Source organism: Bison bison, unplaced genomic scaffold, assembly GCF_000754665.1.
Source record: "Bison bison bison isolate TAMUID 2011002044 unplaced genomic scaffold, Bison_UMD1.0 scf7180017864063, whole genome shotgun sequence".
In the NCBI taxonomy this organism is placed as follows: Eukaryota; Metazoa; Chordata; class Mammalia; order Artiodactyla; family Bovidae; genus Bison; species Bison bison.
In genome coordinates, this window is record NW_011494635.1 from 15,701,586 (window position 1) to 15,716,759 (window position 15,174).

Consider the following 15,174-nt stretch of genomic DNA (forward strand, 5'->3'; position numbering starts at 1 on the left):
GGAGGGCTTTGGGTGGGGGCCGCGTGGATTGCCCCGTTTCCGTGGGAGCCTCGTGGATACTCCCCTTGCTGTGGGGCTCCCGGGGATGCCCCCTCACCCCGTGGGGGCCGTGTGGATATCCCTCTTTACTGGGGGTCGCGGGGTAATCCCCGCTTCCCATGAGGGCCTCATGGATAACCCTCTACCCTTGGGGCCACGTTGATACGTCCCTTTCTGTGGGGGCCTTATGCCTGCAGAACACTTGGTGAGAACCAGAGCCACGTGAACCTCTTGGTAGGGGTCCATTGCCAATAATGACCTGTTACATACTTGCCTAACTTTGTTATTTACTTAGTTTTCTTCCAGACAGCCAAGATTATCTTTCTTTGCTAACACTTCAAATACAAATTTCAGTTACATCAGTCTTTTTTTTCATTAAAAAAAAAAAAAAACTGTGCATAACAAGTATACAACTTTATGAGTTTCATGTACGCCTGTGAAACTATGATCTATGCCATTAAATTGTCAGTCACCAAAAATTTTTTGCTCTCATTATTACTTTGTGGTAGGAACGCTTAAGTAGCAAAAATTTAAGTATACAATATTGTTAACTAGGCACTATGCAGTATCTCAGGACTTCCCTGGTGGCTCAGATGATAAAGCGTCTGCCTACAATGTGGGAGACCCGGGTTCAATCCCTGGGTGGGGAAGATCTGGAGAAGGAAACGGCAACCCACTCCAGCATTCTTGCCCGGAAAATCCCATGGACGGAGGAGTCTGGTAGGTTACAGTCCATTGGGCTGCAAAGAGTTGGACACGACTGAGCGACTTCACTTCATGCAGTATCTCAGACCTCCAGGATTTACTCATTTTGTGTATCTGAAGCTTCGTACTCTGTCCTGGTCCCTCTTCACCAAATGCTTGGAACTGTCATTCCACACTCTGCTTCTCTAAGTTTGACTGTTTTAGACTCCTCATATAAGTGGTGGTTGTTGTTTAGTCACTAAGTCGTGTTGGATTCTTTTGTGACCCCATGGACTGTAGCACTCCAGTCTCCTCTATCCAGGGGATTTTCCTGGAAGTGGTATCATGCAGTATTTTGTCCTGTGTCAGGCTTATTTCACATAGAATAATGTCCTCCACATTCATCCATGTTGGCACAAATGGCAGAATTTCCTTTTTTTTTTTTTTAAAGGTTAAGTTATATTCCATTATGTGTGTATACCAAACTTTTATCCATTTATCTGTCAATGGACATTGAGGTTACTCCTGTATCTTAACTGTGGTAAATAATGCTTTAGTGAACAAGGGGTGCAGGTGTCTCTTGGAGATCCTGATTTATGTTCTTTCATATATACACCCAGAAGTGGGGTTGCTGATCATATGACAGTTCTATTTTTAATCTTTTGAGGAACCTGGTACTGTTTTCATAGTGGCTGCACAATTTACATTCCCACCAACCATGCACAACCGAGTACAACAGTGTGCACCAGTCTGTTTAGGATAAAACCAAGTGGATTAAATAAATCCCCAGTGTAACAAGATACATTAAGCAGACTGGTCAGAAATTACTTCTTTGTAGGAAGTATCTTAAGACTTTGGGAAGACATACTGGACAGGGGAGAAACTTATACATACAGGTTGCTCACTTAAGAGCCTCATGCCGCCTGGCCACGGTAATGCAGGGTGTGGTCAAGACTGGACAGCTAGTGCTTGTGCCCCCTCACCCTCCAGGAAGGCAGGGCGAGGAAGCCCAGATTCTCAAGGAAAAGCAGGGCTAGAGGGCCACCTCCAGGAATGGCTACTTCTGACATTCTTCAAGAGACAATAGAAATCTGGATTTCTAAAATGTGAAGCCTGTAAACTTTGAAAAAGTTGCAACTAATTAAATATTTTGTAACAAGGTGAGGATCAAAGAAACTGTGTCTGTGGACCATTGCTATGTGACCTAGGCCCTCTGCTGTTTCTGGTCGTATTTTTATCAAAGGAAAATATTTGATTTTTTTTAAGGCATGGAAAGCTAGATCTGAGTCTGATGTACTGACTGTGCACTCACACATTTTTTATCTGTTTTTATATATTTATGCCCCAAAATGCTGTTTTAGACATATTTTGTCATGTTTTCTTTACTTCAAAATCAATTGGGAAAGAGGAATTTTGAGAACTTAATATAGTTGCCATTGGAGAGGCAGAAATTCCAGTTTGTGGGTTTTCCCTGTTTAGTGCTCTGTACAGTTTTGAGATGTCGGTGTGGACAGCTACTTTTGGAGGGTGGGCCCTTGCCTTTCTGCAGCTTTGGGGTCAAGTGTGGCTTTTGGGGCTTCTCAGAGCCTACCTGGTGAAAGCAGAGGTGCCTCCATGAGAGCCAAGTACCACAGAACAACATTACTTTCGGGGAAACTTTTTTTAAAAACTTTATTGGGCTATAGCCAATTAAAAAACAAGGTTGTGTTAGTTTCAAGTGATAAGGGCGATCTTAAAGTGATTTTTTTTTTAAAACCTCGTGACATGTGGGATCTTAATTCCCTGACCAGGGATCAAGACCAGGGATCAAACTCGTGCTGCCTGCAGTGGACGTGTAGAGTCCTAACCAGTGGACCGCCAGGGAAGTCCCTGTACGTGTGACTTTTGAGGAACTACCAGACTGCTTTCCTTGGGGCGTCACCATTTTGTTGGTCTGCCACCAGTGCAGGATGGTTCCAGTCTCTCCATATCCTGACCACACTTAATTTCCGTTTGTTTTAATAACCATCCTGACGGGTATGAAGTGGTATCTTCTTGTGGTTTTCGTGTGCATTTCCCCAATGATTAAGGGTGTTGAGCATCTGTTCCATGGCTGACGGGCTGTTTGCAGATTTCCTTTAGAGAAAAGTCTCCTCCAAATGATACTTGGCCTGTGGTTCCGGTCGTTTTGTTGTCGTTGACTTGCATCCTGGGTGTGAATCCCTTGGTGGACATGTGCTGCGCAGACACTGCCTTCCAGTGTGTAGGTCGCCTTTTCAGTCTCCCAAGAGTGTCCTTTGGTGCACAATAGTTTTTAATTTCAGTGGAGGCAATTGATCTGCTTTTTGTTGCCTGTGCTTTTGGTGTCATATTGCTAGGGAATCCCCTGGCAGTCCAGTGGTTAGGACTCTGTGCTGTCACTGCCGAGTGCCTGGGTTCAGTCTCTGGTCAGGGAAGTAAAATTCCACAAATTGTACCACTGTAGCCAAAAAGTAAAAAGAAAGAAGGATGTCATTACCAAATTTTGTGTCAGGAGGACTTTCCCCTCTGCTTTCTTCTGAGGGTTTTACAGTATAAGCTCTTATGTTTGGATCTTTGATTCGTCTTGTGTTAATTTTTGTCTGTGGTGTAAGTGAAGGTCCAGCCTCATTCTGTTGCCTGCAGAGGTCTGGTTTTCCCAGCTCTGTGTTTCTAAGAGACTGTCCCTGTTCCCCATGGAACGTCTTTCTATGTCCATCTACTGAAGGTCATTTGAGTTGTTTCCAGTTTCTGACAGTCATGAATAAAGCTGTCGTAACATTGTGTGTACAGGTTTCTCTTTCGCAGATACTTAGGAGTGGGTTTGCTGGGTCATGTAGGAGGAGTGTATTTAACTTTATGGAAATGTCCAGACCCTTCTTAGTGTGGCTGCACCACACAGCTGTGTGAGAATTCTAGTTGCTTCACATCCTCCTGGTCTTTGTATCATCAGGTTTTCATTGGTGCTTTTTAAGCTGTTCTAATAGGTGTGCAGTAGTATTCTTGTGGTTTTAGTTTGCATTTTCCTGTGGGTTAATGATGTCGAGCAGCTTTCTGTGTGCTCATTTGGACTTCTCTTTTGCTGAAGTGTCTGTTCACATATTCTGCCTACTTTTAAATTGTGGTGTTGTCGAGTTCTTTCGGTATTCTGCAAGCAAGTTCTTTGTCGGATGTGATTTGCAAGTATTTTCTTCCACCTGTAGCTTGTTATCTTCATTTTCTACTGCCCTCTCCATTCATTCCATTGTAATGTACATACCTCATTTTGGGGGGGGGTTTATGTTCACAGCACAATTGAACAGGAACCTCCGGAGTTCCCATTTACCCACTCCCCAGCCCCCGTCCCTGTCAGCATCCTCACCAGAGCAGTACGTTTGTTGCAGTCCACAAAGCCCAGGTGACTCATCATCAAGCAGAGTCTGTAGTTTACATTGGGGTCACTTTTGGTGTTGTATGTTTTATATTTTTAAACTAAGACTTAATTTTGGGGACTCCCCTGGTGGTCCAGTAGTTAAGAATCCATCTTGTAGTGCAAGCAACAGATTCAGTCCCTGGTCGGGGAACTAAGATCCCACCTGCCTCCGGGCAACTAAACCTGCGTGCTGCAACTAGAGAGTCTGTGCGTGGCAATGGAAGATCGTGCATGCTGCAGCTGAGACCTGACACAGCTAAATACACAAGAAAAAAGAACTGGAGGGGAAAACTGTTTACTGAGTTTTACCAGATATTTACCACACTGGTTGCCTTCCTCCATTCCTGAAGCTTCAGGCCTCCCTCTGCTGTAATCTCCGTCTGTCTGAAGGACCCTGTTAACACTGCTTTTAGAGCAGATCTGCTTGTGGCCAGTTGTCTTAAGTTTCCTTTATCTGAAAGTGTCTCTATTGTGCCTTCGTTTCTGAAGGATCTTCTCCGTGTCACAGAATGCGGGCCTTAGGCTCTTTGCTTTCAGCATGGTAAGGAAGTCCCTGCCTCTGGTTCTGTGGTTCTGGGGAGAGTCCTGAAGGCCTTCAGGTTGCTCTTCTCATGTGGGAAATATGTACCTTTTTATCTGTTTTTGTAACATTCTTACTTTGTCATCCGTTTTCAGCAGTTTGATGGTGCTCTCGGCATAGATTTCCTTGAGTTTATTCTGCTTGAAGTTTGTTGGACTTCTTGAGTGTGTACATTTATATTTTTCACTACCCTTGGGAAGCGTTCAGCTGTTATTTCTTCCGAGTTGTTTTTCAGCACCGCACGGTCTTCTTTCCTCTGGGACTCTGGTGATACAGTTGGCCAACTTCTTTTGTTCTGCATTCCCAGAAGCTCTGTTCATTTTGTTTTCCATCTTCTTTCTGTTGTTCACATTAGATCTTTTGTACTGCTCTATATTTTCATTGTTGTGTCTCTTTCCTCTCTCACCTCCATTCTGATACTGAGCCCACAAGGTGGATTTCTGTTATTATATTGTTTTATTTTCAAATTTCCACTTGGCTGTGACTTTGGTTCCTGTGCCAATCCAGTCAGGACAGCAGGCTCCACTCATGGAGTAGGAGTGCTCGCAGCTCAGGCCACTGGGGGTTCCAGTGGTCACCTCGGACTGGGCTTCTTCGGATTATTTTTGCCCTAATTTTGGTCAGACTTTCCTGCTTCTTTGTGTGGTAGATTATTCTGGATCGTCGTCTAGATCCTTTGAATATTGTAGATCCTGTGGAGGATGGAGCATTTTGTTATAGCAAGAAGTGTACCTGGGCTACGGGTCTGAGCCCCTCCTGTGGGCAGATGTTGTCTTGAGTCAGCTCAGCCTTCAGCCTGTGCCGGGGTCTCTGTCCCTCAGGTGCCATCCGAGGCTGGTCTGAGACCTGGGCAGTGGTCGACCCTGGAGGTTAGTCCTCGAAAGCTTTGGCTGACCGTTTCGGGCCAGGTCTGCATACAGACAGGTGAGGAGTGACCGGGGTCTTCACACATGGCTGGGGTCAGGCCTTCTCCACCTCCCCACTCTCCGCAGTCTCTTGCTCACTCCAACCCCCAGAGCTGCATTTCTTCCCCTGTTCTGTAACACCTCAGTCCTTGGCCTGCCCTGAGCCAAGCATCAGAGGGTAGAGAGCAGCGGAGCAGTGAGTTACCTCCAGGCCCCCGGAGTTTTCAGTGCCTGCCTGACCGCGACCATCAGAGATTAGAGGGCTGGGGCTCACCAGAGGGCAAAGAGGCAAAGACAAAATAACACCAGGGAGGGTCTCCCAGACCAGAGACAGGGGGTTCCCAAGGGCCTTCTGTGCGAAGCCCTGGATTCTGACGGGGCCTGCCGCCAGAGGCATCCACCTGCATCCTGGCTCTTCCCTAGCGCCGGAGTGTGGCCGTGGGGCTTTCGGGCCTGGTGCAGCTCCACGGTTCTGCCGGGGCTTCCGCCCTGTGCTCACTCCACTGTCAGAAGGTAGCAAGGTCCCCATGCAGACCCTGTGCCTGCCCTGTTGCCCTGCAGGCCCGGGGCCCTGGCGTCTCCTGTCCGCTGAGCCATGGCCACCCCCGATGTGAGTGTCCACATGGAGGAGGTGGTGGTGGTGACGACGCCTGACACGGCGGCGGATGGCAGTGGTGTGGAGGAGGTGAAGACTGTGCTGGTCACCACCAACCTTGCCCCGCACGGGTGAGGATAGGCTCCTGGGGGGCGGTGGTGGAGGGGCTCAGGTGAGCTGAGGGCTATGTCTCTTCTCCCGCTGCCGAGGTCATGGCTTCATGTCCCCAAATGCATGGTAACTTCTCCTCTGAAGGGTCAGGCCAGTTGGGAACCAGGTTTTCTAGGTGAAGTGAGGAGAGACGTGTGTGGGGTCAGCGGTGCCATGACCTCTGGCTAGACTGGAAAGCGGGGCAGAAATGGTAGTGGAGCGTGGGGCTGGCTGTTGCAGAGGTGCTGATGTCCCTTCTGTCTCCTTCCCTTTTGTCCCCAGCGGTGACCTGACGGAGGACAACATGGACACGGAAAATGCTGCGGCGGCTGCTGCAGCCGCGTTCACAGCATCCTCACAACTCAAGGAGGCCATGTTAGGTAGGGAGCCTGCCTTCTGGCAGTGGCGCCCGCAGGCCGCTCCAGACAGAAGTGGTTTTGCCTGAGGGGACTGTCCTCCCTTCAGTAAGGGGGCAAAGGTTCCCGAGGCCCTCCTGGGGCTCCTCTCCAGAGATGGGCCTGAGGCACCACGGAGGCCCTGGCTCCAGGGTCCCCAGGTGTGGCGCTGGCCCGTGGCTAGCAGGGAGAGCTCGTTTTGCAGTCCTGGTTAGTGTAGCCGTCTGTGATCAGCAATGCAGACTCTTACCACCTTTGGCCTTTTTCTGTAGCCTGACATTAAAGGCTTCAGAGCTCTTCCAAATATTAAGAATAGGTTTCTCTGTAAGTGTTTGGGTGAAGTTTTATTTCCATCAGTTGGTCTTTACTTTGGGCTGAGGAGAAATGCCCTCTGCCCACCTTCGTCTTGTTTCAGTCTCTCCTGGATTCTGATTTCTCTTTCAAGGTAGTTAACCTTGTACTTTTGCAGGAAATGCTTTGGAGAAGTTGTAACTGATTTTCTGTGTTGCCCCTTTCCCTGTCAACACACCTGGTGAGAAGTGAAGATGGCTGAAGAGGAGGAGAGCCTGGAGGCAGAGATCGTTTACCCCATCACCTGCGGGGACAGCAGGGCCAACCTGATCTGGAGGAAGTTTGTGTGCCCCGGCATCAACGTGAAGTGTGTGCAGGTGAGAGTTCCCATGCAGCCAGGCTTCAGGGAGGGGTTCCCAGGGCCGCAGCTATGAAGCAGACAAAAGGAGACCCCAACTGCAGGGGGTGTGACCCTGGTGGGGAGTTGAGGAAGCAGAAATCCCGTGTTTGGGAGAGCAGAGGACAAGGAGGCTTCAGGGACAATCAGGCTATCACCAAGGCATGAGAGAGCCTCAAGGCAGTGAGTTCCATTCCTGGAGTGACTTTGTCAGGCAGTTTAAACAAGGGAGCTGCTTTGCAAAGATTCATTAGCAGCTGTGGGTAAGGTGGACAGGAGAGAGGTCTGCTTTTCCTGCAGCATGGTAGCTTAGGTACCCACTCACCTTGTGCTGAAAACAGCTAAAAATGCCACTTAAGGCATCTAGAAGATGCCTCCTTAAGCTGGCAAAAGAGGAGGAAGTAGGCCCAGGGCCTGAGTAAAGGTGGATTGTAGAGGGCAGCTAACTTTTGCCTGACACTGGTTTCTCAGCCTTATGGGCAGGAGATGAGGAGCCAAAGCCCAGGGCTCTCAGTTGGGGTGTGTTGTTGGGGTAAGGATTGTCCCTGTGATGCTGCTGCTTCCAGAGGTCTCCACCCTCAATGTTGGGGGCTAGAAAACATGCTGATCACATCCTCCCAGCCCCCCTACCTCCAGGACAAGGAAAACGCCCCTCCCACATCAGCACTAGGTGGAGTAGGGACCCTCCTGAGGAGTCACGTGTGGCCTGTACAGTGTGAATACCTTTAGCTACGAGTTCAGTTGTCAGATGGTTCCTGGCTCACAGCTCCCCCAGGAATCTGACAAAAACAAATGAGAAATCCTTTTTCAAAGAACTCACCTTTACCTCAGGTTTCAAGTTACTTTGGTAGACAAAGTTCCAAAAAAAGGAGCAGCTCACAGTAACGCAGAACATAACCCTGAGCACACAAGGAAGCAAAGCACCTGAGTGAGTGCACACAGAAATCACAGACAGTAAAATAAGGCCCACAAATACTGCAGGTTGGAATTCTGAGACACGAAATATAAAATAATTATGTTTAATTACTTCAAGAAATAAAGAGACTCAAACACGAATAAAGCGTAAGCAGATATGAAAAAAACTAGAAATGAAAAACAATTAAAATCGAACACTAAGTGGGTGGATTTACAGCTGATTAGACACAGTTGAAGAGATAATTGGTGAACGGGAAGACAGAAGTGAAGAAGTTATCGAGACAACTACCGAGCGAAACGTCACAGGGGAAAGTGGAAGCACGGGAGAGTCTAACATATCTGTCTGACTTCTGAAAGGAGAGAGGGTCTGCGAACTTTCATAACCCAGGAAAGATAGCCACCCGCAGTTCAAGAAACTTGACACATCCGAAACTGAACAAATACATTCAGATTTCACATTTCAAAATCTACACTAGGTGCCAGTGCAAAGGACCTTCCACTGGCTCTGGGACATTTTAGCATCAGAATAATGAATGATGGTCGTGGATTGTAATTCAAGTAAAAATAAGTATCTGCCCGTATTTGTTGCAGTATATTTCATGTCATTTATTTACATCAAACAAGGAAGAGTTAAAACTCTTACACCAACTAACAAACCTAGGTGGGGTACTGGAGCCAGAGCGCCATGAGGAGGTGCTGCATCTAGTCAGGGGAAGCTGGTCTCCAAGTACCCCCATCACTAAGGTGCTGCTTACAGAGGGTGAAGCCTGCAGAGCACCCGCTAAATGAGTGGTGATGTTTGGGCGTCAGTGTTGGGCCAGTCTCCGCCACAGCCTCCTGACGGAATGGGCAGGGGTTCTATGGCATTTCCTGACACAAACGCACAACCTGGTTCTGCTCAGGAAGATATCAGACAGACACAAACTGAGGAACGCTATCTTTGTCTGCAGAAACACAGACCTGCATGCTTCACGGATGGTGAGGTCAGGAAGGCATATTCAGTCTGAGATGTTCCTCTAGGTTAAGGAGAGGAGAGACAGGGCAGTCAGTACAGTCGGATGGGTGTGAGTGGGACCAGTTAGCCCACCCTGAGTATGGAGCACACCTGCCCCACCAGTAGAGAACCTGGTTCCTCAGAGGGAGGCGGGACAGAAAGGGGTGGCGGGATGTAAGGGAGAGGCAGGCCATCGGTGGTGCTACAGTGTCAGGTGGGGGCAGGGTCAGAGAAAGCATCACGTAGTTGGGGGGCACTCTGGGTCCACCATGGACTTCCTGTGCTTGGGGAGTGGCCAGAGAGGGTGCTGACTATCCCTGCCTTCCTGGGCTCAGAGGCAGCTCCCAACCAATCAAGGCAAGGGATAGAGTGGCTTCCTGGCTTGGAGGGACAGTGCACAGGCTCAGGAAATCAGGACAGTTGCTTCCATCAAGAGCGCTTCCCAGGCTGGTCACAGGCAGCCTTGGAGAAGGGCACCTTGCAGTAGAGAGCCACACACATTTTTTGTTTTCCCGGCATATATAAAAAGTATATTTACGCTGGATTGTGCTCTGTTAGTGGTGTCATAGCGTTGTGTCTAAAAACAATGTACATGCCTTTAGCTTTATTGCTAAAAATGGTAACCATCATCCGAGCTCTCAGAGTCGTGGTAGCACTGAAGAGCACTGATCACAGATCACCGTAGCTAATGAAAAAGTTTGAAATATTAGGAGAATCACCAGAATGTGGCACAGAGACCTGAATCGAGCAACTGCTGTTGAAAAACAGCACTGATAGCCTTGCTTGAAACAGAGTGTTTGCAAGCCTTCCATTTGTAGAGTATGTACTCTTTGTGAAGTGTGACAGAGCAGGTGTGGCTTGTACGTGAGCTGAGGCAGTTTTACTCCAGTGGCAGGGTAATCTGGGCCCAACCCAACACAGACTGCAGGGCCCCTCAGGGCAGCTGCCCTGGGAGGGGAGGCCCTGCGGAGGGGAGGCCCCGGGGCATCTGGCACCCTGGTCAGGTCCAGCCATGGGTCCAGGCCACGGAGCTTTTGTTTGTGCCTCTGCTGCGACTGTGACACATCCATCCCCTCTGCTTGTGCTCTAAGTAAATGCAGTTGTGCGTTGGTTCTTTGGTTTCAGTGCATGCTTGTTCTATAAGACTGAGTTGGATACTTCACCTTCTCAGGCCACATTTGGGTGAACCTAGCAGATGCACGAGGAGGGAGGGCAGTTTCCTGACTTGAACTGGGCATGTGCTCCTGTGCCGTGAAGGGTGCTGTTAGGGCTGGGCCAGGTGGGCTGAAGGGGTGTTCACAGCTGACCCTGTGATTGTGTCTCTTGTTACTTGATGGGCTGTATGTGAATGTTATTTGTGGAATAAGTTACGTACAGGAAAGTTCTCTGCTTGCTGTCTGGAGGGCGAGAGTGCCCTGTGTTTCAGAGTGGGGTGGGCTCCCTGGGTCCCAGGCACTGGGTATATAGTTGAGGGAGATCACCAAGCACCCAGCTCCCTCCCTGCAAGGGGCAGCACCTGACCATCCACTGGAGCAGGATAGGGCCAGCACCTCACCCAGGCCTTGCTGCTCAAGGATCAGGCGTGGCTCAGCTGGTGGTTCTTCCTCCCACCTCAGTCAAGATTGCCAGTGGCTAAATCCTGAATGTCCGCCTCCACAGTGGCTGCCCTGCCATCCACCCTCTTCCCCAGGCTGGCCCTGGACAGAGGGTCAGGCAAGAGAGAAGGGCATCGGGGAGGCTCCGTCTTGACCCTGCTCTGCTCTTCTGTCCACAGTACGATGAACACGTCATCAGCCCCAAGGAGTTTGTGCACCTAGCCGGCAAGTCCACCCTGAAGGACTGGAAGCGAGCCATCCGAATGAACGGCATCATGCTTAGGTGGACGAGGCAGGGGTGGGGGCGGGGCAGAGGGGGTGGGACCTGCACAGGACTGGCCAGGGACCCTCCATCAGGGAGTACTGTGGCCACTCTCTCAAAGAGGGCCAGCCCTCAGTGCTGACTGAAGTCTCCGGGATAGCTACCTCCCTCTGAGTGCCAGCTGCTGTGGTCGCACTCCTCGTGGACAGAGCCCCACACAGGCATCCCCATGCTGCTGAGAGAGTGGTGCTGGGGTGGAGCACAGGCAGGCCCTGAGCCTCCGCAGCCTTGTCACCCCTTGTGACGCCCATCCTCTTCCGTGCAGGAAGATCATGGACTCCGGGGAGCTGGACTTCTACCAGCATGACAGGGTCTGCTCCAACACCTGCCGCAGCACCAAGATCGACCTCTCTGGGGCGCGCGCGTCCCTGGGCAGCCCCACGCCCACCGAGTACATCCCGCTCACGCCGGCCACCGCTGACGGTAGGTACCACATGTTGGGCTCCCTCCGCTGCTGGCTGCTTGCATGGGGCCTCCAGTCAACTTGGCTGTCCCTTCTGGGCCCCAGCGGTTTGCGCCCACCTCCTCCTTCCTCACCGAGGAAATCTAGTTGCATTGCTGTTCTACCCACAGGGAAGAGTGAAGGACTTTATTTTCTTAAGCCGTTCTTATTATAAAATGATGCACAGGTGGAGAAGAGCATGAAGATTAACAGGGCGAGTGTCCAGTGCCCACCTCCGCCTTTGCCCGTTTTGGGGAGCACTCTCTGCCATTGCCCTGGAGCCTCTCCCCTCAGCACCGGTCTGGGCTTGTGTGTGCTCCCTGCCACTTGAGTTGCTGATGTGTTTATAGTACTGTAACTGGTAGAAGGCCTCAGTATTCCCTGGGATTATTTCCAGATGTTTGAGCACAGAGATTTTTTTTAAAACAAGTTGGAATGAAATCAGGTCCCAGTTTCCCTGTTCATGTTACCCACTGATGACTTGGTGGCGCTACCTTTCCCAAGATGGGAATTGGGTTGCCCCTCAGCTGTTGCTCCACTGGTCACTCTGGGCTTGCTGCCATGTGGCCAGGGACTGTCCTCATGCTGACCAGACAGTGGTTGGTTGAGGGGCCTTGTCCTGTACTTGGGAAGCTGGAGGGGAGGCTCAGGGGCAAAGAGAGCTCCTGGAGTTCACCCTGAATAAGTCACTGCACCCTACCTGCCCAGACTGGCAGCCGGCTCAGCTGGGGAGTCCTCTGGGAGATCCAGGAACGTGCAGGCTGCCAGCAGTTGGGGCTGGCCCTTGTTGACTCTTTCCTCATCCAGTGGTCACTGCTTGCAGTTATTGGGTGGTGGCCTGGCCCTGGGACAGCATGACACTGTGAGAGGGGCTGGGTCATGGCAAGGCCCCTGCCCTCCGGAGAAACGGGGACACCACTCCTGGCAGGCCAGTGGCTTCTGTGGGAACAGGACCTCCTCTGGATGGTTGGGTTCACACTCTCTTTGCTTTGTAAAAGGCGGCCACAGTGGCTGGTCTCCAAGAAGGATCTGAACACTGAGCCTCCAGTCAGTGCCATGTCTGGTAAAGGCCACATGGGGTTTAGGATTTAGCTCTTAGAGTTCTGTTGTCTCTAGATGGTTTGGACGATCTGTTGCTTTACTTAAACTTACCTCCGTGGTGGTTTCTTCAGCCAGAGTCCTCAGACCACCAGAGTCACCTATTGTTTAGTTAAAGGTTCTATATCAGTCCAGACTGTGAAAAAGCTATTTCAAGCATCTGATATTCCCCAGCCGATGTATTTGTTGGATGTGGAAAAGGCCGGCCTGAGGCCAGAAAACTCACCTAGAAGTTAGGATGTTGGGCTTGTTCCTAAGCCCCACATGGCCAGATCCAGACCGTGTCCAGGACTCTGAAGACACTAGAGACAGAGGTGAACCAGCCTGGGTGGCTTACACCTCTCAAAGTTCCACCTCTTCTGATTTACAAGAAGGAAACGTGGTAGCTGTTGAGACAGACAACGGTGTCAACGAGACAGAGACTTGAGGGGCTACTGAGAACAGGCCAGGCAGGAAGGCTGGCCTGTGGCCCCTGGCCGGCAGGCATGAAGGCTCGTCATAACTGATAAGGACAGCAGAGTATTGAGGACGTGGGGACAGCTTTGCGGAGACATTTTCTAGCTCCTTCTTTGTCCATGTTTAGCAGTGAATGTATAACGTGTGGATCCTCTGTTGTGCTTATACACGTTAATTAATTTTTTGAAAACGGGGAGTATGAGGGGGGGTACTGTGGTGGGTGGAGTGCTGGCCTGTCACCAGCAAGGCTCACCAAGCTCGTCTTGGTTGCAGTGAATGGGGCTCCTGCGACCATCACCATCGAGACCTGCGAGGACCCAGGGGACTGGACCACAGCCGTTGGAGGTACGGGCCTCCCTGGGCTTCTTGCTGGGGGGTGGGGCTCCCACCTGCTCCTGGCTTCGCCACGGGGACTTGTGGGCTGCAGGGCATTGTCTTGGTGGATGCACAGGGCTGACCCACTGGACTCCCACTTGTGGTTGGGCGGGGGACACTCACACGGCTCCCCCAGAGCTGTGTCCTCCTGGCAGTTCTTTACTCCTCCCTGTGATAGAACCAGAGGGGCTGCCTGTGCAGGACTCCCCATCTCTGAGCCCCTCCTTCCATCTCAGATGATACGTTCGCCTTCTGGCGGGGGCTGAAGGACGCAGGCCTGCTGGACGAGGTCATACAGGAGTTCCACCAGGAGCTGGTGGAGACCATGAAGGGCCTGCAGCAGCGGGTGCAGGACCCACCCCTGCAGCTCCGAGGTGAGCAGTCCGTCTGCCCTGGTCCATGGGCCCCCAAGGCCTCTTCTGGCTTGGCGTGGTGGGGATGGCCTCAGGATGCCAGTGAGTGTAGCCTGCTTCTTCTGGCTCTGAGCTGGCCCAGAAGCATTGGCAGGGGTGGTCAGTTACCCTGCTCTCTCTGGATCCCTCCTTGCTGCTGGGAGGAAGCCAAGCCCTAGAATCAGGACCTGCTGCGCCTGGTCCCACACCTCAGCAGGTGGCACGGAGTGCCCCAGACTTGCTATGGGCTGGCTCATTCTCATTGTTTGCCTGCCCTGCCCATGTAGACGCCGTCCTCCTCAACAACATCGTCCAAAATTTCGGCATGCTGGACCTGGTGAAGAAGGTGCTGGCCAGCCACAAGTGTCAGATGGACCGTTCTCGGGAGCAGTATGCCCGCGACCTGGCAGGTACACTGGCCTCGGCTGTGCCCACAGGTGCTTGGGTGTGCGGAAGAGGGCTGGGGTGGGTGACACTGGGGCGGCCCCAGCCAGACCTCCCCGAGATTCACCCTCGACCCCACACTTTGCCTGTGAGGTGGCGCCTTCCCGGGAGGTGTCTGTGGGTGTGTGTGAGGCAGGCTGACTCTGTAACCAGGCAGTTTGCCTGCAGACGTTAGCGTGAGCAGAATATGTGACAGAACAGGGAAGGCTGCTCCAGTCGGGCGGCTCGAGTCAGCTGCTCTCTGCTGCTTCCTCAGAGCAGCGAGTCCCCTGCAAAGAAGGCCCTGTAGACCGCATCCCCACGCGCACGCGAGGTCAGGCCCCAGGCCGGTGCAGGTCCTTGTCTGGCGGTGGTGGGTGGTCTGACGGCCTGTGCCCCGCAGCCCTGGAGCAGCAGTGTGACGAGCACCGCCGGCGGGCCAAGGAGCTCAAGCACAAGTCACAGCACCTCAGCAATGTGCTCATGACGCTCACGCCGGTCTCCCTGCCGCCCCCCGTGAAGCGGCCTCGGCTCGCGAGGGCCACGTCTGGGCCGGCCGCCATCGCCTCGCAGGTGCTCGCCCAGTCTGCCCAGATCGCCCTGACCCCCGGCGTGCCCGTCTCCCAGCTCACCAGTGTGCCGCTGGGCAAAGTGGTGTCCACCCTGCCCTCCCCCGTGCTGGGCAAGGCTGCGCCCCAGGTCGCTCCAGCCAGCTCC

General features: G+C 51.8%; 1 protein-coding gene across 1 annotated transcript in view; it reads left to right on the forward strand.

Annotated features, from left to right (window-relative positions):
- The first annotated feature begins 4,275 nt into the window (after positions 1-4,275).
- GMEB2 (glucocorticoid modulatory element binding protein 2) overlaps positions 4,276-15,174 on the forward strand; it is a 15,844-nt gene continuing 4,945 nt past the window's right edge. Inside the window, exons 1-10 of the mRNA XM_010836644.1 lie at positions 4,276-5,636; positions 6,179-6,343; positions 6,645-6,742; positions 7,298-7,425; positions 11,129-11,232; positions 11,537-11,694; positions 13,541-13,612; positions 13,879-14,016; positions 14,322-14,444; positions 14,861-15,173. Coding sequence (XP_010834946.1) covers positions 6,213-6,343; positions 6,645-6,742; positions 7,298-7,425; positions 11,129-11,232; positions 11,537-11,694; positions 13,541-13,612; positions 13,879-14,016; positions 14,322-14,444; positions 14,861-15,173 — 1,265 coding nt within the window. The 5' untranslated portion in view covers positions 4,276-5,636; positions 6,179-6,212. The remainder of the gene's footprint in view (positions 5,637-6,178; positions 6,344-6,644; positions 6,743-7,297; positions 7,426-11,128; positions 11,233-11,536; positions 11,695-13,540; positions 13,613-13,878; positions 14,017-14,321; positions 14,445-14,860; position 15,174) is intronic.